The 26,418-nt window shown below is 47.7% G+C and overlaps 1 protein-coding gene across 1 annotated transcript in view; it reads right to left on the bottom strand.

The window, feature by feature from the left end:
* The window catches only part of GRIK4 (glutamate ionotropic receptor kainate type subunit 4), a 201,509-nt gene that overhangs the window by 124,692 nt on the left and 50,399 nt on the right, over positions 1 to 26,418 (bottom strand). Inside the window, exon 2 of the mRNA XM_054291409.1 lies at positions 7,684 to 7,815. Within this exon, the coding sequence (XP_054147384.1) occupies positions 7,684 to 7,765 (82 nt within the window). The 5' untranslated portion in view covers positions 7,766 to 7,815. The remainder of the gene's footprint in view (positions 1 to 7,683; positions 7,816 to 26,418) is intronic.

Genomic DNA, 26,418 nt, shown 5'->3' with positions numbered 1-26,418 from the left:
CTGTAAGTCTAAAAGAGGCTTTGCTGAAGGGCCTGGCATCTGTACAGCTGATTTTAAAAAGAAATATTTATGCACATATACACAACTCAAAACCCATAAATAAGACATCCTTCTCCAAGAAGAATAATCAGAAGAAAATTAAAAGACCAGATAGCAGATGAATATCCTATTTTTCTCTACCTCTCAGCAGTCCCCAGCAGCAAATGATAAATAACTACAAACCTACTTTGCTTTCATGAACTTAACTGGCTCTTTTTAATATTGGAGGAAATATTAAAATTGTATCCCAATAACTACACCCTCCTCCCACCCCACTCCCCAAGCCAGGCTGGGATTTTAAACACTGATCCTAATGACAAGTGGGGAGGTTTTCCAGCACCAGCAGATTGCTCCTGTGCTCTGAGCTGATCCTGGCTGCCTTCAAAGCCAGGGAAAGGCCATTCCTCTGCTGGGGAACAGCAAATCCACAGCCAATTTATCCCAGATCCATCAGGAGCATCCACAAAGGGCTTGGCTCAGGCAGAGCTACGCCAGGAAAGGAGTTTGTGCTTTGTGTGTGTTAAATGTTTGCAGCAGGAGGGAGAAGGGGAGCTTCAAGCTGTGTGAGCCAGCTGCAGACAGGAGGTGGGGAGCTGGGGATGGCACAAAATCTGCCACAAAGCCACAAAAAAAAGCACAGCTGGGCTTCTCCCCCCACCAGCTCCTCCTGACACCTGGGAGGAAGAAATTGGTACCTGCTGACATCAGATCCTCCTTCCTCAGCACCTTCATCATCAGAGTCACCAGCACCCTTTAAAATGCTAATTCTGCCCTGTGGGATCTTCCCTGCAGTGCCTGCAGGAGAATTCTGTGTGTCCTGAGGGAGCTGAACTGAACCAGCCCCAACTCCACTGCTGTTATTGCTCATTTTTTACCTCACAAGTCTTTAATGCTCCTTTTTCCCAGACACACCTTTGGACAAACTGCACCAGCAGGGCAGCTCTGGGGCCTTTACTCACTGCCAGAGTGGTTTAGTGTATCACAAACACCTCAGGAGGGTGATTGCACAGGGATTTGGGGTTGTACAAACGATGCTCTGCTACCCACAGCCCTGACAGAGAGATGGGCTGGGGATACAGGGGCACCCCACAACCACAGAGATGCAGAAAAGCTCCACTCTGCCTCTTCCCAGCCCCTTCAGCACACACAGCTGAGTGCCAGGGGTCTCCCACAGCTCTGGGGGGTGCCCAAGAACATTTTCTGGATGTGAAAAACTGAGAGAATTTGGGATTGAAACTGAGAGAATTGGGATTGTTCAGCCTGGAGAAGAAAAGGCTTTGGGGTGACCTCATTGCGGCCTTCCAGTGCCTGAAGGAGCTGCAGGAAAGATGGAGAGGGACTTTTCACAAGGGCTTGGAGTGACAGGATGAGGGGGGGATGGATTAAAACTCAAAAAGAGATGGTTTAGGTTGGATATTGGGGAGAAATCCTTCCCTGGGAGGGTGGGCACAGGTGCCCAGAGAAGCTGGGGCTGCTCCTAGATCCATCGAAGTGCCCAAGGCCAGGCTGGGTCCTGGAACAGAGGGAGGGAGGTGGAATTGGATCTTTAAACCAACCTAAACCACTCCATAATCCTGTGATTCTAATCCTAATCCTCCATGATCCTGTGAATCCAGTTCCAGAAGCAGAAACAGGAGATTCACAGCCCTTCAGGCACTCCAGAATTTTGGAATCAGGCCTAGAAACAAGGACAAACTGCCCAGGGTGACACTTCCAGTCACACCACAGCATCAGGGCTGGGGTTCATGAGGACCTGGAGCACAAATTGCTTCTCTAGGTGGAACCACAAAGCAAAACCACATTGATGCACTGGGACAGCAATGAGAGCTGAGCCCCAGCACAGTCCCTGGGAATGGGGCAGGAAAACATCAGGATCCACCCCAAAAAACACCCTTAAATGCTGAAGTTGTTGTGTGAAGTTTGCAGAGCTGGGAGACAGAGGCAGGGAAGGGATTTTGACAGGCAGAGACAGCCCTGAAAGGCTCAGGAGGCCTTGCAAGGAGTTTGTCAGCAGATCCTCTGTCACAGCTCCTATCCTGCTCCTGCTGAGGGCACTTCCATGGATAAACTACAATTTTGGCCGGGCTATGAATTTTAAACGAGCTTCTTTAGCACACCCAATGAATCAAGGCAGAAAATGCCAATTTAGGGCCCCCACGCTCTGCTCAGCGAGGCCGAGTAAATAACCCAGTAAACAACTCAGGCAAATTTCCTGACACTTCCTTCAGCATGAGAGAACAGGCAGAAAACAAACCCAGAGCTGCTCCCACACACTCTGTGTGCTGCAGGGAAGCAGGGCCAGGGAGATGTTACCCTGGAGGGCAGGGGGGAGCTGATTATTTTTGTTTTTTGGGGTGGCTGGATGAAACATAAGCTGTGCAAGAGCTCCCAGGGTATTTTGCACTGGTTCTTCCAAGGGTTCCAGGCTGCCTGGAGGCAATTCCTTCCCTCTCAGAGCTCCTAAAGCTGACGGGAACACTCCCATCCCTGATCAGACTCAGGTTTTGAGGCCCACAGGGATAATAATTCACCCAGACAGAGCAGGGAACTGACTGACAAAAGACATTCTCAGCAATACATCACCATTTCAAACAAACCTTTTTTTACACCTGGATTTCCCCACCAAGGTCTCCAGAAAAACAGGAACAAGGAAAACTTCTCCAGGGCTGCATCGGGAGGGAGCAAACAATGCAAGGCTGAAGGAACAAGCCTGCACCGATGGTTTTTCTCCTCCCTGTGTATCAAGGAGAGAAATGGAGCATTGAGGAGCCTCCAGGCTGCTGCTCTGCAGCCAAAGGCAGGGCAAGGTGACCCTGTAGCCCACATTCTGCTCAATCCCTTGCACAGATGATGCTCCTCCAGCTCACTGCAATGCAACACTGGCTGTGGGTCTTGTCCAGGCCAGCAAAAACTCGCCCAGAGATGGAGCAATCTGCTGCTTCTCCGCTCCTCTGAGGGCTGCCAGGGCCAAGATCCACCCCAAACCCCAAAAAAGCAGCAGCAGGGAAGCTCAAGGCTCGGTTCCCAAGCCAAGAGTCCCTGACTCAGCACCACCGTGTTCCCCTGCAGGGAATAATCTCATTTTCCTGCTGAAGAACCCACCCTGACACTGCCCAGCTCACCTCCCATTGCTGATCACCTCCCTGTGCATTTCAGCAGCCCCTTATCAGATGGTTTTCAGCATTGTTTTAAAGCTTTGCTCGCATTTTCTTTGAATATTTAAATGTTCTTGCTGGCCTGGTTTTCCTTCCGTATGCAGAGCATTGATTTATGTTGCTAGATACCATATCTCCCTGCCTTGCCAAAAGCATGCATTTGGGAATGATTTCAGGGCTGCTGGTCATATTTTTCTCCCTCTTTTTATTCTGCACTTTATTTTTATTAACTTTTTTGTTGGAGGCGCCGTAAAAATGAAACTGTGGCTCGAAGGAACAACACTCATCAAACCCCCCAAACCAAAGCAAGCTGGAAGGCAGCTGCCATGCCCACCTGAAAGCTGCAGCATAATTTGAGTTTCCAGTCTTTAAAAGATGAAAATTCACAGTCCCAGGTCCCAAATGCCTTTACTTTTCACTATGGGGAAGCGGGAAACAAACTGTGCTGTCACAAGAGCTCCTCTTTTTTTCCAGGCTCCCAAAAACCCAACAGTGCTCCCCAAAAAAGATGGGACACAAAGCAAAAGGAAGGATTTTACTTCAATCCTTCAAGACCTCAAACACCTTCACCTCTCACTCTGGGGAATGGCAAGCTGGAAGGCAGCTTCCATTCCCACCTGAAAGCTGCAGCATAATTCGAGTTTCCAGTCCTTAAAAGATGAAAATTCACAGTCCCAGATCTCAAACACCTTCACCTTTCACTCTGGAGAACTGGGAAATAAACTGATCCCAAGTTTACAGCTCTGTGCTGTCACAGGAACTCCCCTTTTTTTCCAGGCTCCCAAAAACCCCACAGTGCTCCCCAAAAAAATGGGACACAAATAAAATTAATGATTTTCATTTAATCCTTCAGGATCTCAAACACCTTAACCTCCTACTCTGGGGAGGTAGGAAATAAAGTGACCCCAGATTTGTAGTTCTGTGCTGTCACAGGAGCTCTCGTTTTTTCCAGGCTCCCCAAAACCCCACAGTGATCCCAAAAAGATGGGAAACAAAGCAAAATGAAGGATTTTCATTCAAACCCTCAGGATCTCAAACACCTTCACCTTTCAACTATGGGGAAGCAGGAAACAAACTGACCCCAGGTTTGCAGCTCCGTGCTGTCAGAGGAGCTCCCCTTTTTCCCACACTCCCAAAAACCTCATAGCTCTCCCCAAAAAGATGGAACACAAAGCAAAATGAAGGATCTTCATTCAATTATTCAGGCTCTCAAAGACTTTCACTTTTCACTCAGGGGAGATGGAAAGAAACTGAACCCAGGTTTGCAGCTCCGTGCTGTCACAGGAGCTCCCCTTTTTTCCACTCTCCCAAAAACCTCATAGTTCTCCCCAAAAAGATGGGACACAAAGCAAAAAGAAGGATTTTCACCTTCAGCATGCTGCTAACTCACTCTCCATGCCCATCCCTGCCTGCTGGCTGGAGTGGAGGATGTGCCCATCCAGGTGAAATGCAGGGCTGGGAGCGCTCCACATCAATCAGGGATCCCAGGGACATAAAACACCCAGCCAGCCTGGCCAGTGCTCCCAAAAGAGATGGGACACGAAATTCAATCCTTCAGGATCTCAAACACCTTCACTTTTTACTCTGGGGAGATGGGAAACAAAATGACCCCAGGTGTGCAGCTCTGTGCTGTCACAGGAACTCCCCTTTTTTCCACACTCCCCAAAACCTCACAGTCCTTAAAAGATGAAAATTCACAGTCCCAGGTCTCAAACACCTTCCCCAAAAAGATGGGACACAAAGCAAAAAGAAGGATTTTCACCTTCAGCATGCTGCTAATCCACTCTCCATGCCCATCCCTGCCTGCTGGCTGGAGGGGAGGATGTGCCCATCCAGGTGAAATGCAGGGCTGGGAGCGCTCCACATGAATCAGGGATCCCAGGGACATAAAACACCCAGCCAGCCTTGCCAGGCTCCTGCCAGCTCACACCTTCCCTGCCCATATTTCCTGAGCTGCCACCACCAGCATAGGGGAGAGGTAATTTTACTTCAGGAGTGTCACCTGTGAAAGTTGCAAATGGGGACAGGGATGGATTGGCTGCTTATCTGCAACACATGGTTAATGAAGGCACTGCTGGCTGCAGGGGAAGCAGGTTCCTTTCTACAACACAGAGCCAAGTGTCAGCTCTGGGAGTGAGCTCCATTAGGAGGTTTCTGGGTGCATTTATGGTCCCTTATCCACACAGGCAGCCACGGGAAATGATGGTGCCTCTCCCTGAGAGCTCCTTAGGGACCTGCACTCATGGGGCTCCCCTGTAAATTTGGTATTTTGGGGTTTGCACAGCTCTTGTGGCACCCTTGAGCTGGGACAGGCTGGGCTCTGCCCCCCCTTACTCATCAATGGGGGCAAATGTATTTGTGACAGAAATATTTCATTTTATGTGGGTTTAGGAGCAGGGTAGGACATGGCAGGGGTGATTTTAGCTCCTCAGTGGCTCTTCGAGGGGTGGCTTGGAATTCACATAGGAAGGGCAACACCAACATCATGAGAACCAACACAAATACAGAAATTCGCCATAAACTGCATTTCATTGACAACAGGAAGAGACAACACCTCTAAAATGAAGGGAGGAGCTTCAGCAAGTGTGTCAGCTCACCACAAACTAATTTCATTGACAAGAGGAAGAGACAACATGCCCAAAATGCATGGAGGGATTTCAGCAACACTCTCAGCTCACCATAAACTAATTTAATTTACAAAAGGAAAGTGAGAACATTTCCAAAATGCATGGAGGGATTTCAGCAAGTGTGTCAGCTCACCATAAACTAATTTCATTTACAAACTAGAAACAGAACATTCCCAAAATGCAGGGAGGAGCTCAGCGTGCCCACTCACCATAAACTCCATTTCATTGATAAAAGGAAGGAGAGAACATTCCCAAAATACAGGGAAGAGCTCAGCAACAGTGTCAGCTCACCATAAACTAATTTCATTTACAAAAGGGAGAGACAACATGCCCAAAATGCATGGAGGGATTTCAACAACACTGTCAGCTCACCATAAACTAATTTCATTTACAAAAGGAAAGCGAGAACATTTCCAAAATGCAAAGAAGAGCTTCAGCAACTGTGTCAGCTCACCATAAACTAATTTCATTGACAAGAGGAAGGAGAGAACATGCCCAAATGCAGGGAGGAGCTCAATGTGTAAACTCACCATAAATTGCATTTCATTTAGAAAAGGAGGGAGACAACATTTCCAAAATGCATGGAGGAACTTCAGCAACTGTGTCAACACACCATAAACTAATTTCATTGACAGGAGGAAGAAACAACATGCCCAAAATTCATGGAGGAGCTTCAGCAAGTGTATCGATTCACCACAAACTGCATTTCATGTACAAACTGAAGAACAATCCCAAAATTCAGGGAGGAGCTCAGCATCTCCACCCACCATAATCTCAATTTCATTGACAAAAGGAAGGAGAACATTCCCAAAACACAAGGAGGAGCTCAATGTGTAAACTCACCATAAATTGCATTTCATTTACAACATTCCCAAAATACATGGAGAAACTTCAGCAAGTGTGGCAGCTCACCACAAACTAATTTCATGTACAAACGGGAGACAGAACATTCCCAAAATTCTGGGAGGAGCTCAGTGTCTCCACTGACCATGCAGGAGAACCTTTCACTCAGTGTCAGCCCCACCAGGCAGGGAGGATTCCAGGAATCCTTCCAGAGCATCACCGGGAAAACATTTTCATTCTATTGAGTCATTTCCCCACTATTTTTTAAGCTGTAAAATCTCAGAGTTCTCTGTGTCTTTTTCCGTCTGATCTTCTCATCAGAGGAAGTACAATTGTAAGGGTTGGTGGTGAGACAGTAAATATGAATTAAAGAACACCAAAGTCATCTTCTAGTGGTCAAGTTCTGCTAATACACCAAGTTTTAGAGGTACAAGTGCTGTTTCTGTGAACTTGGTGATACTGCCACAGCCTCCAGCCTCTGACTGCTAAAATCTACCAAACCCTTTGTAGATTTTTTTATTATTAATATCAATATTTCACAGTAAATTGTACATCTATTTTTGTTCTTGTTTGTGTGAATACAGGTGTAGGTATAAGTATAAAAATATTTGTGTTGCCAACCTTAGTACAATCAAATATTCTTCTTTTAAAAAGGTAATTTAATATTTGATCCTTGCAAACTCCCAATAACAAATACAGTTTGTTTGTGTGAACATAGGTGTAGGTATAAAAATATTTATGTGTTGCCAACCTTACTACAGTCAAATATTCTTCTTTTAAGAAAGTCTTTTAATATTTGACTCTTGCAAACTCCTAATTACAAATACAGTGAATTGTGCATCTAGTTTTGTTCTTGTTTCTGTGAACATAAGTGTAGGTATAAGTATAAAAATATTGATGCTTTGCCGACCTTACTGCAGTCAAATATTCTGATTTTGAGAAGACAGTTAAAGATTTGACTCTTGCAAAACTCCCAATAACAATAAGAATAACGAACCCGAAGCCAGGGGAGCACTCACCAATCCTCAGGGAATGGGGGCTGGCCCAGATCCTCATCAGCCACAGCAGAAGGAGCACCAGAGGCGCCAAGACACGGAGCATCTTCCATAAATCCTCATGGAGCCCTGCGGTGGTCTGGGCATGACATAACTCTGCAGGGAGACACAAAAAGCACCCTGAGCACCTCTGCTCCCCCCCAGCAGCACCACTCAGCTCGACAAAAGCTCTATTTACCCGAGGAGGAGGGAGATATTTACAGACTATGAATTATTCAGGGTGTGGAATCCAACTGGGCAGAGAGCTCCTTGCAAGAAAAAAAAAAAGAAAAAAATAATAAATTTAAAAAAAAAAGGAAAGGAGCATGAGGAAAAGTCCAAATATTTCATCTTGGCATTCTCAGCATTTCAACAAAAACAAGTGGAAATCAATATTGAGTCACATCTCTGACTTCTAGTCTCACCCACCCCCCGCTTTTCTCTTTCCACTCAGAGCAGCCAGCAGCTCATTATATAACACTGATTCCTGATTTTAGGGTGGGACAAAGCATTTTCACAGCAAAACGTGATTTGAGGGAAGGGTTGAGGAGGCAGAAGTCACTTGGGCCTCACCAAACCAGAAACCAATTCCTTGCCACAATTCCAGTCACCTCCTTCCCTCCCTTTCAGGAACAGGAGGGTTCAGCACAAGACCAAGAGCATCGCATTTTTTTGTCCTCTATTTTTGTCTCACCACCCAACCACACAGAGATTCAAGTTTCTAAGTCAGAACAGCACCAAAATGAAGGGCAGGAGGTGGAAAATCCACAAACTCATGACCAGCACAGATATTGGCACTGGCTGTCCCACAGCAGGCTCCTGCAGCACAGCTAATCAAATTTGCAACAAATGCCATTTTAAACAGCTTCATAAAGGGCAGATTTTACCTCATAGAAAAAAAAAAAAAACCAAAAAAAAAAAAAAACAACCTGTTGCCTCTGGAGTTGATAAAATTATCTCCACAGGCAGCAATGTCCTTAAATGCTGACTTTGAGTGTTTCATCTGTTACCTTATCGCTCTCTTCTGCTGGCAAACATTCTCACCCTCTTCCATTTGTCTCCTTCTTGGGCCAAATACCAAGTCCTGACACAGGCAAAGTCTTTAATCTGCCTTTGAAGTCACCAGGAGTTTTGTCTGAGCAAGACGCTGCCTTTTGCTTGCAATTTTCCAATTAATCTATTTTTAGATTACATTTAAGGCTTCCTCCAGCTTATCTCAGCACTCTCCACAGGGACCATCCCCTTTTCACAGAGGGGAAATGCAGGGACAGAGCCACAGAAATAAAAATCCAGGGGCATCTCCAGGGATTTGATCCTTTCCTGGATGATGCTTCCACACCTCCTGCATCCCAATTCCAGAAAATTGAGGGATCTCATGCTCAGCTGTCAGTCAGACATGGGAAGAACATCCCAATTTCAGTGCTTTCAACTCATTTTTAAAAGCTAGAAACACCCCAAAAAAACCACCTGGAAAATGAACCACCTCTGTGAAGGGCAAATAGCAATTTTCTCCATTTTTTCCCCTTCTTTTCAGTGGGAGTTGCAGAGTAATTCCTGGGGAAGAGAAGCCCTAAAAGGTTAAACACGTGGGAAATTGGCTACTCAGAAGTGCTGGCAGCGGCAGGGACAGATTGCAGAGCAATGTATCACTGGAGCACTTTGAAGCAGCTATTTCCAAACTTCCCAAGATTATTGACAAAACAGCAGCATCGTGTCAGATGCACTCCCAGCCTGGTGGAACAGACATCCCTCCCCCATGGAGACAGCAGGACAGCTTGAGTTTGCCACCCAAAGAGCTCCCTCGTGCTCAGTTCTGCCTCTAAAGCTTCTCCCCAACACTCACAATCCTGCTTTCCTAATTTTTTAGGTTATTTTAGGTCCTACTTCTTGTACTGCTACACCCAGTGTGCTTTCCTTGTGTGGTGGTTTTGGTTTTCCAGTTTGAGATTTCAAGAAAACCAAATTTGAGATTTTGGGAACACCAAATTTAAGATTTTGGGGAAACCAAATCTGAGATTTTTGAGAAAACCAAATCACCAACCCCTGGTGATGAACAGCCACAGCTCAACTAAAACATCTGGTAGGGAATGTCAGACCAGGAGCAGGGCAGGGAAAAGGGGGTAAAACCCCATAAATTCCAGCCAGGCAGGAGGGAAATTCCTGCCTGAAATCTGAGGAGGTTGCTGGAGTTTGCATCCTCACCATTCCCTGCCAAAGCTCTGTGGAATCACTTCAGGGAAGGACATGGAGGGGCTGGAGAAAGGGCATGGAGGGACCAGGGAAAGAAAAGGAGCTGGGAAGGGTCTGGAACACCCAGAGGGGCTGAAGGAGCTGGAAAGGGGCTCAGGCCTGGAGAAAAGGAGGCTCAGGGGGGACCTTGTGGCTCTGCACAACTCCTGACAGAAGGGGAAGATTTGGGATTTTATCCCAAGGACAGGAGGAGAGGGAACAGCCTCAGGCTGGGCCAGGGTGGACACCAGCAGGAATTTCCCCATGGGAAGGGTTGTTAATATTGGCAGGGGCTGCCCAGAAAGGTTTGGAGTGCCCAAGGAACCACTGCAGGTGGCACTCAGAGCTCTGGGATGGGGACAAGGTGGGGATGAGGCACAGCTTGGACTCCATGGTCTGGGAGGGTTTTCCCAACCCCAATAACTGTTGCCTTATATATTGCAACAGCTCTATTATCATTATGGTGCAAGGATTCCCTAGCCTCAGAGTTTCATACCTCCTCGAAGTTTTCTCGCAGCCAGCTCCTCTAAGCACTGACTGTTCCTGATCCTTGCAGCAGCCATCTGACTCCTCTGACTCCTCTCTTTTGTACCACCAGTTTTTATTGGCTACAGGCGTGGCCTGTTAACATCAGGCCTGCTCCTCATCTTTAGTAATTGGGCCCAGCTGCAACTCATTGGAGGATAAGATTACATTCCACATCACCCATACTGTGTCCCCCTACAAATAACCCTGTGAAGCACCAGGTTAGAAAAAGGGGTTCTCATTTCAGACTCTGCAGAGACAAAATGCACCAGGAGCAACCACTCTTGTGGGAAAAGGGAAAAGCTCCTGTGAAAAAAATAGGTTCTCATTTCAGACTCTGCAGAGACAAAATAAAAAGGAGCGACCACTCTTGTGGGGAAAAGGAAAAGCTCCTGTGCCTCCCTGCTCCAAGGGACAGACCCAAGGCTGCTCCTCCTGTTTGCAGCCTGCTGGAGGGGCTGAGGAGGAGATTCCCAGGCATCAGCAGCTCGGAGTTATCAGCCAGGCTGAGCAGTAAATCCAGAGCACCTGCTGAGCTCTACTCTGGGAGTGCAGGGCTGTAATTACCTGGGACATGGAGCACAGGGGGAGGCTGCTCCACCTCACCCCTCAGGAGGGCTTGGGGTTTGGAGCCAGCTGTCAGCAATAGAAAAGCACCTTGGGGGTTGCTAAACAGCAGAAAACACAGGATCCTACAAGCTGTGCCCAGCTGGGGGCTGGAGGTGATGGCAAAATACCTGGGAGGGAGCACAGGGATGCATCCCCACATGCACAATGCTGGGATCCCAGATTTGGGATCAGGAGGGAAGGAGAGAGAGGATTTTCCTCCTAGCCCAGTGTCGCAGACATCTTTTCATGAAAAATCCTTTCCTTAGGATTTTTCCTCCTGAGAAGCTGGGAGGCCTCAGGAACAAAATGCAAACAATGGTTATCTGCTGCTGTGGAATGCAACAGGTGCATCTGGGATTGGTCTCATGTGGTTGTTTCTAATTAATGGCCAATCACAGACAGCTGGCTCAGACAGAGAGCCGAGCCACAAACCTTTGTTATCATTCTTTCCTTTCTATTCTTAGCCAGCCTTCTGATGAAATCCTTTCTTCTGTTCTTTTAGTATAGTTTTAATGTAATATATAATCATAAAATAATAAATCAAGCCTTCTGAAACATGGAGTCCTTGTCTCTTCCCTCATCCTCAGACCCCTGTCTTGTGAACACGGTCACAAAACAGCATCAAAGTTACTCTCAAATGAACAAAGAGGTGTTTCAGTCCCTCTGCACCCCCCAGTCCCCACCTGCTGCCCCCCCCCCCTAAATCCAGGCATTAAAGGGTGGTGAGCACAGTCCAAACACCCTCACTGTACATTGATTTTGCCTTGCTGAGCTTGTCATCCTGCCAGGCTGCCTTGCAGCTGCAAGGTGCATCTGCCTGCCCCTCATTTCCCCAGGAGATGCTGTGGAACAGGAGTTCCACCAGGTGGAATTCCACAACTCCACCAGTGAATTGTGGCCACAGCTGGGGCATCCACTCCAGCGCAGCCCCAAATCCCACTCAGAGAGGGGAGGAGCACAACTTCCCCTCATTAAAACCTCACAAAGCCAAGAAAACTCCGGAGAGACAAAGCTCTTTAGCAGCTTGCCTCACTAATTCCCCTGTGTGTGAAGATGACTTATCCCAGACTCATCCTCAGCTGGCTGAAAATAAATCCAACCAACTTCCCCCTGCTGAAGTTTCCAGCGAGAACATGTCAGGAGCTGTGCATTCACAGCTCGAGTGGCTCCTCTCTGCTGCTCTGACAGCAGGCTGGGATGATGGACAGCTGTCTGTGCAGCATTCCCAATCTGCTCCCAAAAAAATAAAAGAGTGGGATGGATGGGAAAGAGTTCCCTGGGTCCTTCAGGGTGGGAGGTGCTGAGAAGCTGCTGCTGGATCACGAGCTGACCCCTGCGTGCAGCACAAATACAGAATTATTTTCCTGCTAAGCCCCCTTTTTTTTTATTATTTTTTTTCATCTTCCAGCTCTGGAAAAGTCAAGAGAATAAAATAAATCAGGGCTATACTGGGGAGTTTTGTGTTCTCTCTGGAGATAAAAAGTCTCTAAATACCAAGCAGAATTATGGACGATTTGCCTCTGAGAGGGAGCAAGTTGCTTCTGAAACTGCTGATACATTTTTAATGACTGTGTGAGCTGGTGCTCTTCTTCACTGCTATCACCACAGCCTCCTGCTATTTGGAGATTTCTGCAGAAAAAAAATTCTTAGACAGTAGAGCAAAAAAAAGCCAAAAGGCAGAACAAAATGTTAAACTGTTAAAAGAAAACCCCCACCAAAAAACCCCTCTGCTGGAGCTGCCACAGAGATAAAGACATCCCTGAAAAGCAGCACCTCACTGCCTGTTCCCTCTGCACAGCCTGACAAGGAATTTGCCATTATTTCATGGGATTATGGAGTGGTTTGGGTTGGAAGGGATCTTACAGATCACCTGCCATGGGCTGGGACATCTCCCACCATCCCAGGGTTCTCCAAGGCCTGCCCAACCTGGCTTTGGGCACTTCCAGGGATGGCATCAACTCCTCTGGGCGGAGATTTCTGCTCCCACCTCCCTGCAGAACCTGTGTGGCATTCACATCTTCTAAACAGAGAGAGACATAATTGCCTCTGCCAGCATTTCTCCTGAGGAAGGCAGTGAGAAAGCTCAGAGAAAGAGGAAAAAACAATTCTTATGTCTATCCACTGCTCCTGTGGTTTGGCACACGTGGAATGTGTTATGGAGATTGTTCACCAAAAAGGGATTTGGTAATTGGGCATCAATAATAGTTGTTTTGATTGATTGATTGATTGATTGGCCAATTAGGTCAAAGCTGTGTCATGACTGTCCAGGAAGGGTCACAAGTTTAACTTTAGTATCTTTTCAGTGTAATATTAGTGTAATATAGTATAGCTCAATAAAGCACTTGTTCAACCTTCCAAAATCATGTTATTCCCCAACTAAAAATCATCTTTTTACAATAAACCTGTTCCTGCCACATCTGTCCCCAGCAGGAGCATCTCCAGCAGCGCCAGGCCCAGGCTTCCCAAAACCCCAACGTGCTGCTTTTATCCCCGTGCAACCCCACTCTGCAAACCCCCCCTGCACGCCTTCTCCTGCAAGCTGAGAAACCACAAACACCCTGGAAAAACCTGGCAGCAAATTCCACCTTCTCCAAGCACATTTTTTCTTCTTTTTTGGTTTTTTTTTTTCAGCCAAGCAGGGAGCTTGGAGGGGGCTTTGGTGTTGATGGATCTCTCCCTGCCTCACCAGAAGTTTGATGAATGGTGAGAAAACGCAGCTCGAGCAAAGCTGGAGTAATCCTCACAGCTGAGACAACAAATTTAACAGCTGCAGAGCAGCAAGGAATTGGGGGAAAAAGCTGTCAGGGAATGTCAACAAACAACTTAACGGGGCTTTTCCGTTCCTTGGACAGGCAAGGAGAGCTCTTGCCTTGTGCCAAGCTTCTTGTGCAGGGGTTTAAATGGAACAGGCAAGAAGGGAAGAACCTGAAAAACATCTCAACAAGTGGCTGTTCTGAGCTCTAAAAAGTGTCTCAGGGGAGGGGAGAGCTGCTCTGACAGCCTGCCCCGGGGCCACAAAGATGTAAGTTCAATTAAACTGAAAAACTGCTCCATTCAAAGCCACCACCAATATGTTTCGCTCGGCAAAAAATGCATAATTAGCACGGGTAAATCATTACCACGAGGTATTGTCACAGTCAAAAAAACCTCTGTGAGGCTGAGGGAAGGATGACATCTATCAAGAGAATGAATGGCTGGAATTACAATGCAACATTTGAAGAGGGGGAAAAAAAATACAAATTAATGTTTGGATGGGGTGTAAACCTTTCACGCTGCAGGGAGGTGGTGAATTCTCTATTTTTGAGGGCTGGAAGAATCAGCCCTGGGGGCAAGGCTCCTCTCACAGCCTCTGGAAGCAGCCAGTGCTTAAAAAGGATACTTAACAACAAGAAGCAGAGCTCGGTTCCAGTCTGGCAATTTCTATGTTCCCATAAAAACCACGTCTCGTTTTTTTAGATTCCATCAGCATTAAAGAGCCTGCTTTGCTCGCAGCCGCCCCTCTCTTTGTCCTCACACCAGGGCCAGGGATGGATTCACCAGGCTGAGAGACAGAGCTGTGGTATCTCCCTTCCCCAGGTGCCAGGGGATGAAAGGAACCCTGGGCTCCCCATCACATCTCACCCCTGCAGGTGACACCAGGGCAGGTGACAGCCCAGGGAAGGTGATATTAGTGATAAACACCTGCTCAAGCAATACAGAAAATGGATTTTTTAAAAATTTTCATTCCCCTAGCTGTGTTCTTTCATCTCCTTTTTTTTCTCCCCCCCTCCACCCTTCGTGACTTCCAGAAAAAGAAGCAAGAAAACTTCAAGGAGAAAAGAATTCTGGAGGCAGTGAAGCAGAAGGACGAATGCATTGCTGACATTTCTGGTTGCTGTGGATTATTTTCTTTAACTTTCTCTCTCCCCAGCCTCGAGTCCTCTCATCTCACCCTTCTCAATCCTGCCCAGAATTAGCAAAGCCTGATCAAATTTCCCATCACAGCTTAGAGATAAAAGCAGCGTGTGCCCATCCTAATTCCTCACACAGGCTGGGCTATCTCAGAGCAAGATTTCCTCCAGCATTATCAACCCCAGACCTGTGAACACAAGGAGACTTCACTCACAGGACATCTTTATTCAATTTTCCTCTCCTCCACAGCTTTATCACACAGCCCATCAGCCCTCCCAGGCTGGGTCAATACTTGAAGAGCTCTGCTGGCTCAGAGGAGTGAATTATGAGTGTGAAACCCCCCCAGCCAGGCTCACAAAAGTCCCATTACAGCATTAAAACTCATTTGCTGGGGCAGCTCACTTGATCCTGGGAGTGGGTTTGAGCTGGGGAATTTGGGCAGGGCACAGATCCAGCAGCTGGGCCCTTCCTGCCCTCCTCCAAACCCTTCCACAAAGAAAATCCTGTGCCTGCTGAGACAACCCCCAGCACGATGGATGCACTGAGCAGCGGGAGTAAAACACCCCGATACTTGACATTGTGAGGAATGACCAGATAATGTTGGGGTTTGCATTCATGTTTTGGCTTTTGCATTTATGTTTTGGCTTTTGCATTTATGTTTTGGCTTATGCATGTTGTTGGTAATTTTAAGTGTTGTGAATTCCGTTTTTCACGAAATTGTGGGGTTGTTTGGGGTGACCCTCCCTGAGAGAGCCATTTGTACAAAACCTGTGCCACCAACAGCACAGGAGGGGTGAGGCTCTCCATCCTCCAGCCTGGGCTGTGCTTTCATGCCTGAGATGATCCTCTCCTTCTCACATCAGCCTTTCCAACTTCTCCCACCCCAACTCCTCCCTGTTTTTCTCCAGGTCCCTCTGCTGTGCTGGATGAGCTCGCCCAGCCCCTGAGGATGCTGCAGCTGCCCCATCCCTGTGCCAGCAGCTCCTGCTCCTGGCAGCAGCACAGCCCCAGTTGTGCCTGAGCCTCAGAAGCTGCTGAGCCATGATCTGCACCTCGCACAGGGCACCAAACACCCCAGCACATCCCTGCCCGCAGCATCTGTCAAAGCCTCCCTGACTGTGACCATCCACTGACTCAAGAAACCACCAGCAAAAGAGAAAATCTGAGCCCATGTGGGATTCCCTCCCTCCCTCCTTCCTCTAGTGCCCACGATTTATTTTTATTAACAAACAATAGCAGTTAAAAGCACCGCGGTCTCCCACGGCGAGGACTGTGTGAGACACTCTTAATTGGCTTGGAGCTGTTATGTGAGAGGAAAAATCACCAAAATCTCCACCAGGCTGGGGGAAGAGGAGAGGCTGCGGGTGGGAGGAGGGAGGGAAGGGTTTCTCCCAGCTGGGAAGGACAGGGAGCTTCATTAAATGGGGCCAGAAGTGGCCACAGCAGCTCTGGTCCCACAGCCAGCACCTCAATCCTTGGCCAATACCTTGACCCTTGACGAGCATCTCGATCCTTGGCCAGAATCTCAGTCTTTGACCAGACCGAATCCTTGGCCAGCACCTCGATCCTTGGCCAGCATCTCAGTCCTTGACCAGACCCCAATCCTTGACCACACTTTGATCCTTGACCAGAACCTTAACCCTTGATCAGCCCCCCCAATTCTTGACCAGCACCTCAATCTTTGACAACCATCTCGATCCTTGACCAAAACACCAATCCTTGGCCAGCACCTGCATCCTTGACCAGACCAAATCATTTGACCAGCACCTGAACCCTTGACCAGCACCTCAATCCTTGGCCAGCACCCCAATCTTTGACAATCACCCCAATCTTTGGCCAGAACCTCAGTCCTTGACCAGACCAAATCCTTGACCAGCACCTCCATCTTTGACCAGCACCCCAATTCTTGACCAGACCAAATCTTTGACCAGCACTCTTATCTTTGACCAGCACCCTTATCTTTAACCAGCACCCCAATCCTTGACCACAATCTCAGTCCTTGACCAGCACATCCATCCTTGACCAGCACCCGAATCCTTGACCAGCTCCCCAATCTTTGACCATCACCCCAATCCTTGACCAGCTCCCCAATCTTTGACCATCATCCCAAATCCTTGACCATCACCCAAATCCTTGACCATCACCCCAAATCTTTGACCACACCTCCATCCTTGACCAGCACCTCCACCCCTGACCAGCACCCCAATCCTTGACCATCCTGAGCACAAAACACAATGCTGAGCGTTGTTTACCTTGGATAAAAATTCTGAGCAGGTCAAAAATCGTCTCTAAAAAAGGAAGAAAAGCTTTGTTTGCCTCCCCACCCCGGCAGGCACACACCCCTCTGTGTACAGCTGGTTTTTCTGATTTAAAGTGCCTCTCCTGACACATTTTATGCCACATTAATTCAGCAGAAGACTCCTGCCCACTCTGCAGGCCTTCACTTCCATTAAAGCACCTCTGGTGAGGCACAGAGCGGAGTTTGCACTGCAGACAGCAGTACAGGAGGGGATTTTTGGGCAGGGAAATGCAAACTGATCTCTCCAGCTGAGGTGGCCTGGGGACACACTGAGGTGAGCAGAATCTGAGCTGTTCAACAAGTCTGCCTGCAAAGAAACCTGAATAAATGAGCACAGCCAGAGCCTTGGATTCATCAAAAGCTTAACCAGGAAAAAGGCTTTAAAACAGCAAAGGTCTTGCACCGAGAAATGGATAAAAATTGAGTTTGGGAGTCTGGGTATTGTTCCAATAGGGAACAAACCACTCTGGACTTTTCAAATGGATATTCCAGGGTTGCACCTGGATCCCTGGGAGTGTCCAAGGCCAGGCTGGACAGGGCTTGGAGCAACCTGGGATGGTAGAAAATGTCCATCGCTTTAGAAATTTTAGCAAAACATCTTTCCCTGGACAGTGCAAGACCCAAGCACCCACTGGCATCAAACCTTTAATTCTCCCAACCTTCTTTCCTGTTTCTTACAAAACCACGTTGGGAGTGGATGAAGAGCCCACTCAGGGCCCCACTTTCATTACATTTCAAGGGCAGCATTCAGAAGGAACTGCTTCAAACACCCCTTTTTGAGCTTTCCTTGCACTCACCTCTGAGCACAGCAAACAGAGCTGATCAAAAACCCATTTTCCCCTCCTCTAAAGCCAGGACTTTTCCAGTTGTGCCACACTTTGGTTTTCCTAAGTGGAGACACTTTTTGGAACCTGCTCTCAGCCATTTGGCTCACGGTGATCCAGCCTTCAACACTCAAAACACCAGATTTCCCCTTTGAAGGAAACCTTCAGGTTTGAGGCAGTTCCTCCACCTCTCCAAAAGCTGCTTTTCCCACAAAAAAAAAAAATCTCCTTTTAACAAAAAAAAAAAAAAAAAGGCTTTGATGGAAAATTTTCAGCTCCCTCAGAAGAAAAGAAACCCAAGGAGCACAGAGCCTTATTTGCTGTTAGTGAAGAATTGCTGCTACACCAACGAGGCTCTTTACACATGAAGGAAGTTCTAAAATATGAATCGGATCTGTGAACATCTCAGGAGTCTGGAGGGAGAGAAAGCTCTTAAATGCATCAACCTGATCTCTGGGCCACAGAAAGGAGATTAATCTATTTATTTAACTTAGAGGCCCTGGCAGATTCAAGAGGGAGAAGAAAGGAAAACAAAGCAGCCTCTACCAAATCAACCTTCAAGAAGTGGTTTATGGCCAAAAATCTGGGTTTGCTTCTTTTTATTGCTGCCAAAACTGTAAGTGAAACAAATAGATTAATCTCCCATCCATCACCCACAGAACATTTTGATCCATCCAAGCTCTAAAAGGCTGAGGTTTGAGGAGAGAAAGAGGCAGTTTGTGAATGGCTGAAGATGGGATTTGTGTGTTTTAATGGAGTGAGGATTGCTGGGGGTGCATTTGGATGACAGGGAGCATATGCACAGGGAAGGAGGTGGGAACCAGGACAGATGCCAAGCTGAGAATAGGCACAAGAAAGCACAGGGGTGATAGGCTTGGGGGCAAGGGAAACCTTGCAAAATTAATGGGATACAAGGAGAACACAGGAGCTGGGAGATGCTGGTGCAATGGCACAGCTGCACACAACCAGCAGATGCAAAAGAATAAAGCAGCAATAAATAGTCTTGCACAGGAAGGCAGAATCAAAGCCCAAACTCATATGTGAAGTTGCAATTAAAGGCATTATTTTGCATGAGAGAAGCTTTTAATCCTGCTTGTAGCAAAACTGACAAGAAGGGGAAAAAAATACTCAACAAGATTTCAGGCCAGAAAACCATGGGTTTGATTAATTAAGAGCAAAATGCAGCAATTAGGGGTGCAGTGCTCCTGTGTTGCTGAGATGAAACACCCAAAACCCAGCGGGATGGAGGAGAATGGGCAGCCCTGGCACTTTTCCTCTGCTTGTTGTAGCCACACATCAAATCCCATATGAAAAAGGGGAATTCTGGCTCTAGGGGGAAATACCAGCCAGACAAGTGGAGCCCTCAGAGTTTTTTTGGGGTATTATTTGCTGACCTCCCTCCTCCCTGGTGGAGATGTGAGGCTGAGGAAATGGGATTTGCTTTTAATCCAGCAGAGATCCCCTGGCTCGGCAGGAGGAGCAGGGATGGGGAGAGGACAGCACAGAGGCAATGTTGGCCGACAAAAGGAAATTTCCTCTCCTGCCTGTCACTGCTGGGCAGGAGACCAGACAAACCCTCACACTGGTCCTTGGCAGGAGCCTGCTCAGCTTCTCCCCTCAGCACTGAAAATTCCCTCCCAGACAGGACTTGTCTCTGGCACCTCTCAGTTTCTCACTGCCTGTCTCCTGGCCTTTCGTGGGTTTATTTAAGGCTTGGGGAACCTTTTGCATAACAGGGGATTTGGGCTCAGAGCAGCTTGCCTGGTGATGCAAGAAGATGCTTTGGAACCAAGCAGCGCTCGAGTTTCATAAGCCGGCAGATAAACTCCTCTCTGCCTGCTTTGTCCTTTGTTTCTCCAATATCTGGCCATTTTACAGACACAATTCCAGGGCAGCTCCACTTTCCCCTGTGGTTCTTTATTTACCTGAATTATTTACCATTTCTCCATTTTTGCTAAGGGGAGCTTGCCCAGACAGAGCCACTCCTGCAGGAGATCCCAGCTTTTCCACACCACAGGTGAGTGGAGATCCCCAAAAGTGTTAATGGGGATAATGCCATAAAAACCACCCCGAGGAAAACCCCACAGCCACAAAAATCTCCAGCATCGATTCTGCCAACCTGGCCCAGCAGAATCTGCCCCTGCCCATGGCAGGGAGTTATTATAGGAAAGAACACTATATAGAGAAATGTTGTTATTATTATTCTTATTCTTATTATTATTATTATTATTAATGTTATTATGTTATTATATAGAAAGAACACAAGTGCACACCGCTGCTCTCAAGGTGAAGAAAAAAAGGGAATTTCATTTTCTGACCCCAACATTTATAGTTTTCTAAAAGTGACAGTGGATTGGAGGGTGACAGTGCCACCTCTCCAATGACACTGGACAAACCAACAGTCTATCAAATTTCTCTTCTTCCATAAAAGAATGCAAAACAACCAGTTATTTACATAAAGCGTGTGAGAAAGTTTGTTACAAGAATGTAAACATCAGAAAGATTAAAAAATCTTAAAAAATCAAAGAGACAGCAGGGGGCTGGAATGAGATGAGCTTTGAAGGCCCATCCAACCCAAACAATTTTGTGACCTGGGATTGAAACAGAGCCAGCATTTCTTGAGCCAAGCATGGGATAAATAATTAATAATAAATAATAAAAAATTTTACAAATTAAATAAAAATAATAAATAAAAAATAAATAAAAATAAAAATTAAAAATAAATAAAAATAAAATTAAAAATAAAAAAAAAAATAAAATTAAATTAAAAATAGAAATAAAGTCAAAATACAAATAAATAAAAATAAAAATAAAGGTAACAATAAAGATAAAAATAAAGATAAAAAATAAATAAATAAAAATAGAAATAAAAATAAAAATAAAAAATCTCACTGACACTTGAGGAGGTTTTGCTCCTCTCTCTTCTGCCTGCAGTGTGGCACAGGAGGAGCAGTGCCACCACACTTGTGGCCTTTCTCCAGTGAGCAGAGATCACTTGGCCTCGTTAGCAGAGTGACACAGAGCCCCACAAAGGCCCAGACATGGCCTCAGCATCAAAACCAGATTTGTTCCCTGAGCAAAGGCAGCGTGGCCAGGTTAGATGTAAGCGGGCTGGCCGCGCTCCTGGCCCAGCAGCATTCCCAAAACTGCTCCCAGAGCTCCCATCCTCATCAGTGGTGCCCAATTTCCAAACTGAGCAAGGAGCTGCCCTTCCCAGAGCTGGCTTTGCAGTTGTTCTCATCACTGGCTCGACATCAATTCCAGCTCAATGAGGGAAGGACAAAGTTATGCCCAAGCTGAGCGCTCTGAAAGCCTCATCCCATCACTCTCCTCCAGCTCTGGCATAAATTGCCCTCATTAACCAGGCTGAGCCGAATTTTAATGTTTATATCTTGACCTATCATCCACCCAGACCCCAGCACCACATCCTAGTGCAGCTGTCACCTCAAGGCCACAGCCACAGCCAGATGAGGACTCAGGGATGTGACATCCTGAATCTGCTCTTTCCCATTTCTGCCTGTGTGTCAACAGCAGAGAAAAAGAGGATTAAACAGCTGAGCTTTCAACACCCACTTCTGTGCCCAGCCTTAATCAATCTGGAATGGGATGCCCAGCTCCCAGCCAAATTTCGTGGGGATGCAGGCTCATAAAAAAACCCCTGGGTTCTCTGAGTCTCATGAAATCACATTCAGCTGGAGGAGAGGAAGATTTCCTCTCAGAGGGAAGGGCTGCACGTCTGGCTCAGCTCCCACCAGGCACCAATGAATCCACCAGGGAAGGACGTTATGCATGCCCTGAACGTGGGGAAATCGTCAATTAGAGCTCGCTGAGCTCAGCCACGAGGCACAAACAACTCTCCAGGCTGCCTCAGCTCCCCAGCTCGTGGGAACCACTTGGGTTTTATTCCCCCACCCGCTGGAATTCTCCTCACCCCAGCCCCTCTCCAGGCAGAGGGAGTGTTTGGAGTGGCTGTGATTCAGCACAGCTCATTTGGAAGCAGTCTGGAGCCCAGCAGGCTCCCAAACCATTCCAGCAGCCACTGGCCCAGCTGATTGCTGCTGATGCTGTCAAATGGCAGCCCCTGAGCCTCACCCTGCCCCGAGAAAAAAAGCTGTTAATGCTAAAATTCACATTACTCCTTCCCAAAAGTGGCTCCCATACTGCTGGTGGGAGAGAACAGCACTGAAGAAGGAGCAAGGATCTTGATCAGAGCAGCTTTTCCTGCCCTAGCCTGAATTAAATCACAAACATCAGGGGGCCATCCTCTCTCTGCCACCCCAACAAACCTCAGAAAGCTCGGGGAGATGGTGACCTGCTATTAACAGAGCAAGGGCAGCCTGTTGTGGGCAAACAGAGCCTTAAATCAGCAATAAAACCAGCCAGCAGCATGGTTCCTGGAGGGGGAGCATCCCTGCCCTGAGCTCAGAGGATGCTCTGTGCCCCCACCATGGCATCTGGGGTGAGAACACATCAGGAAGGTCACTGCACACCTGGATTTCAGCTACTGGTCTGGGCACCATCCTTGGGGACCCCAATTCCACCCCATCCCTACTCCCACAGCAGCTGGGAACATCAGGAAGGTCATTGCACACCTGGATTTCAGTCACTGGTCCGGGCACCATCCCTGGGGGCTCCAGTTCCACCCCATGGCACAGAGATGGGGCTGGATGCTGACAGGAAAAAGTGAAAATGGTGAAAAGCACAGCCCAAAGCCCTGCAGTGGCACCGAGCCTGGCCAAGCCTCCTCCTCCTCCAGCAGCAGCTCCAGGCAGGGAATGCAGCAAAGAACGATGGCGCAGAAAGCCTTTGACACATCAAGGGAAAAAAACAACCCAGAAAACAACACTGTCAGCAATAAACAGTGCTTAATTTGCTGTTAGTGAGGTGCTGGATTAACCCTGGCCCCTGAGCGGGCTCAGATTCTCCATCCTGCAGGACCTCTCTGAGCAGAACTTCCAAGGAGCTGCAAACACCCAGAGCCCCCTCAGATCCTGCTGCTCCCTCCCTCCTGCTGGATTGAAGGGACTCTGGGCTCCTTTCAGTGCAGGAATTCTTCCTGAGCAGGATTCTGCCTCCCAGCCCTGGATCTCTCTCCCCTCTTCTGCAGGAGAAGAGAGGAGAAAGAGGAGAAGGAGAAAGGAGAAGAAGGAGAAGAAGGAGAAGAAGGAGAAGAAGGAGAAGAAGGAGAAGAAGGAGAAGAAGGAGAAGAAGGAGAAGAAGGAGAAGAAGGAGAAGAAGGAGAAGAAGGAGAAGAAGGAGAAGAAGGTCCAGGGATGGGTGGCAGAATCCTGGTCAGCAAGATTTCCTGCACTGAAAGGGTTGTTAAACATTGGCAGGGCTGCCCAGAGAGGTTTGGAGATCCCTGAGGGTGTCCAAGGAACCACTCAGTGCTCTGGGCAAGGTGAGGTTTGGACAGCTTGGGCTCAATGGTCTTGGAGGTCTTTTCCAACCTAAGTATTGATTCTAAACCTGATTCTGTCCTGTCCTGCCCCCAGTGCTTCAAGTTCCTGCCCTCCCCATCCCAGAAAGGGGCACAGGAGGTGGAATTTCAGTGTCTGGGGAAGAGGAGGAGTTGAGAACACTGAGCATCCAGAGCAGGACAAGGCCACATTTCTGCCCAAACCCGAGCCAGGCTGGAGGCAGGAGCAGAGCATCCAAACCCCAGGGAAGGAACGGACAGCCTGCAGATCCCTGGATTTATGTCAACCTGGAGAGCAGACAAGGAGCCATTAATTCCTGAGCTGTCCAAGCCAGAATTGGCTGAGTGACAACAGCAGCACATCCCGGGGTGCCCAGGAGAGGATGCTGGCAGTGCCTGGAGCTCCCAAATCCCTCACGCCCCCAGCCAGGAGCCCTCTCCACCCCCGTGCCTTGGGAAGGGCTGATGAAGGAGCAGCCCTGCTCCTCCTCCGCCCATCCTGTCCCTCTCTTGCTGCCACTCAGGCAGGAATTGCTCTCTGGGGAGGGATGTGGGGCACAGGATTTTCAAATCCCTCCCCTGGAGCTGACAGCAGCCTTTCAGCCCAACAACAGCTCAAAACGCTGCTGAACAGAGATATTTTTATGAAGGCTCCCCCCGCTCACCACTATCTTCCCAAAATCATTCTAAGCTCCTTTTCTTAGGCACTTTGAAATAATTAAAGTCTTCCATCAAATTATACTGAAGATCTCTATGAAAAGCCTTTAATTTCCATTCACTTAATGTAACTCCATCCACCAGATGAACTCTGCAGGGGGCTCTTTTTTTTGTTTGGAGTTTTTCCTTTTTCCCATCTCTTTTTTTATTATTATTATATATATTTTTTTTTCCTTACTCCTCCTCATAAAACACCACACTGGGAAACTTTAATTTGATTTTAGCCTGGCTGGAATTTTGGGCTGTGCCACATCCTGCACAGCTGCAGTGGGAAAATCTCGAGCTCCCCTTAACATTTAATCAGCTCCTGGTGGGCAGCAGCAACGTCTGAGCGTGGGGTGGGGACGTGAGAAATCCTCTGAGCGAGCAAAGAACCAGCACCAGAATCTCCCCGAGTCCATTGCTCCCTCCCACAGGAGTGCTGGGATAACAAAAATCACTCCAGGCAGCAGTTTGGGGAGGGTTTCTTATTTTATCTAACTAGGGGAGATTGCCTGCCTGACCTTTAGCTCAGGGAATAAATAGCAGGGATTTTCCAGCGGGCAGAAATGGCTCTTTCCACCCCAGTGACTTCTCCAGGTGATAAACCCCTAAATGAACCAAAAGTTCCCCAAAAGAGAGCCAGCATCAGCTCCAGGGACAGCTGGGGGGTGCTGGGCAGGTCTGTGCCACAGCTCAGGATGTCACCAGGGCTATGGGACCATTCACAGAGTCCCCCTGGTGTGCCACCACCTCTGGCTGTGCCAAACCTAACAACAACCCCAAAAAATCCTTGATTTTCCCCATCACTCTTGCTACAGCAAATCAGGCACTTCAAGGCCTGTTTGCTTTGACACAAATGAAGAGAATCTGCTCCCCAAACTGGTGTAATTCAGAGCTTAAATTCAGTTTTTCCATGCTAAAATGAGGGTTCTGCCCCAAAACCATGATAAGAAAAGGGGTGCCAGTGTCCCTGGGCTGGGCAGCCCTGCACACACAGGTGTCACCCCATCCACAGGCCACATCCCAAACCAGCCATGGGCCTCGCTCCTTCCCAAGGCTTTTTAGGGACCCGTAGCAGCTTTGACATCCCCCAAAAAACTTCAAAAACTTTGCCACAACCTCTGAGAGCAGTCTGGGGGAGTTAAAGCACTGGCACATGGCACTGCAGAAGCGAGATGATGATGATGATGATGATGATGATGATGATAAACTGGTGTTTGATTTTCTTGCTGGCAGAACCGGAGACATGGAGTTCAGAGCCCTCTGTGCCACCCCACCAGACAAAGAAATATGCAGGAACACGGGGAATAAAGTTTGCTGACCTTCCAAAAGGGCTTGATTTAGTAATCACAGCAGCAGCAAACTCCAGGAGCTGTTAATTTGCTGGGAATTTCAAGGCAAAGCCTGACACTGCTTCAGGACACCAAGATTTCCTCCCCAGCTCTGCTGCTTGGCCAAACTTTCTCTGCTCATGCATTAATTTTCCCACCTGTACCTAGCGAGAATAATGTCACAGACCTCTCCAGCAGGGGTGTCAGGATGAAGAGTGTTCTGCAAGGCTCATACATCATCATTAGCTCTGGCCAGGAATAACCCAGGCTCTGGGAACCTGGAGCAGCATTTTTCCAGCTGCACTTGGAATGTGTTTCTCTCCTCCCAGCTCCTTCTGCCTAGCTGGGCTTTATTGCCATTTATTTGCTATTTATTTGCACCACAGAAGCGCCCTAAATGAAATCATCATGGCTCCTTGTCCCCAAAATTGTGTCTTGTCAGTCAAATCAAGCCCTGCTCTGCACAGCAAAAAAAAAGAGAAAAAACAACAAAACAAAAAGACAGAAAATCACGGAATCTCCTCAGCTGGAAAGGACTCACAAGGATTATCTAAGTCCCTGCACAGCACAACCCCAACAATTCCACCCTGTGCCTCAAAATCCCAAAACACAACCAGAAGATGCTGCCATTAACATTTCACACCTGGAGTCTACACATAGCACTGGCAGAAAAACCTAAATATTGAGCAAAATTAGGAAATAACAGCTTTCAACAACATTTCCACAGGGATTTCTGCCCTGTGGTGCAGCAGCTCAGCCGTTCCCATCCCCACAGTGGGACAGGGCATGGGAAAAGTGATTCCAAGAGTCGCCTGCAGCCACAAACCGGGTGGGTTACGTGAGGTGAATTCCCCCTGCAAAAATCACCGCAAAAAATCACTCCTCTCACCCCCA

This window comes from Melozone crissalis, unplaced genomic scaffold (assembly GCF_028551555.1).
Source record: "Melozone crissalis strain CALT ecotype California unplaced genomic scaffold, PUWL_Pcris_2 ptg000092l_1, whole genome shotgun sequence".
In the NCBI taxonomy this organism is placed as follows: Eukaryota; Metazoa; Chordata; class Aves; order Passeriformes; family Passerellidae; genus Melozone; species Melozone crissalis.
This window is presented reverse-complemented; position numbering and strand designations above follow the sequence as displayed.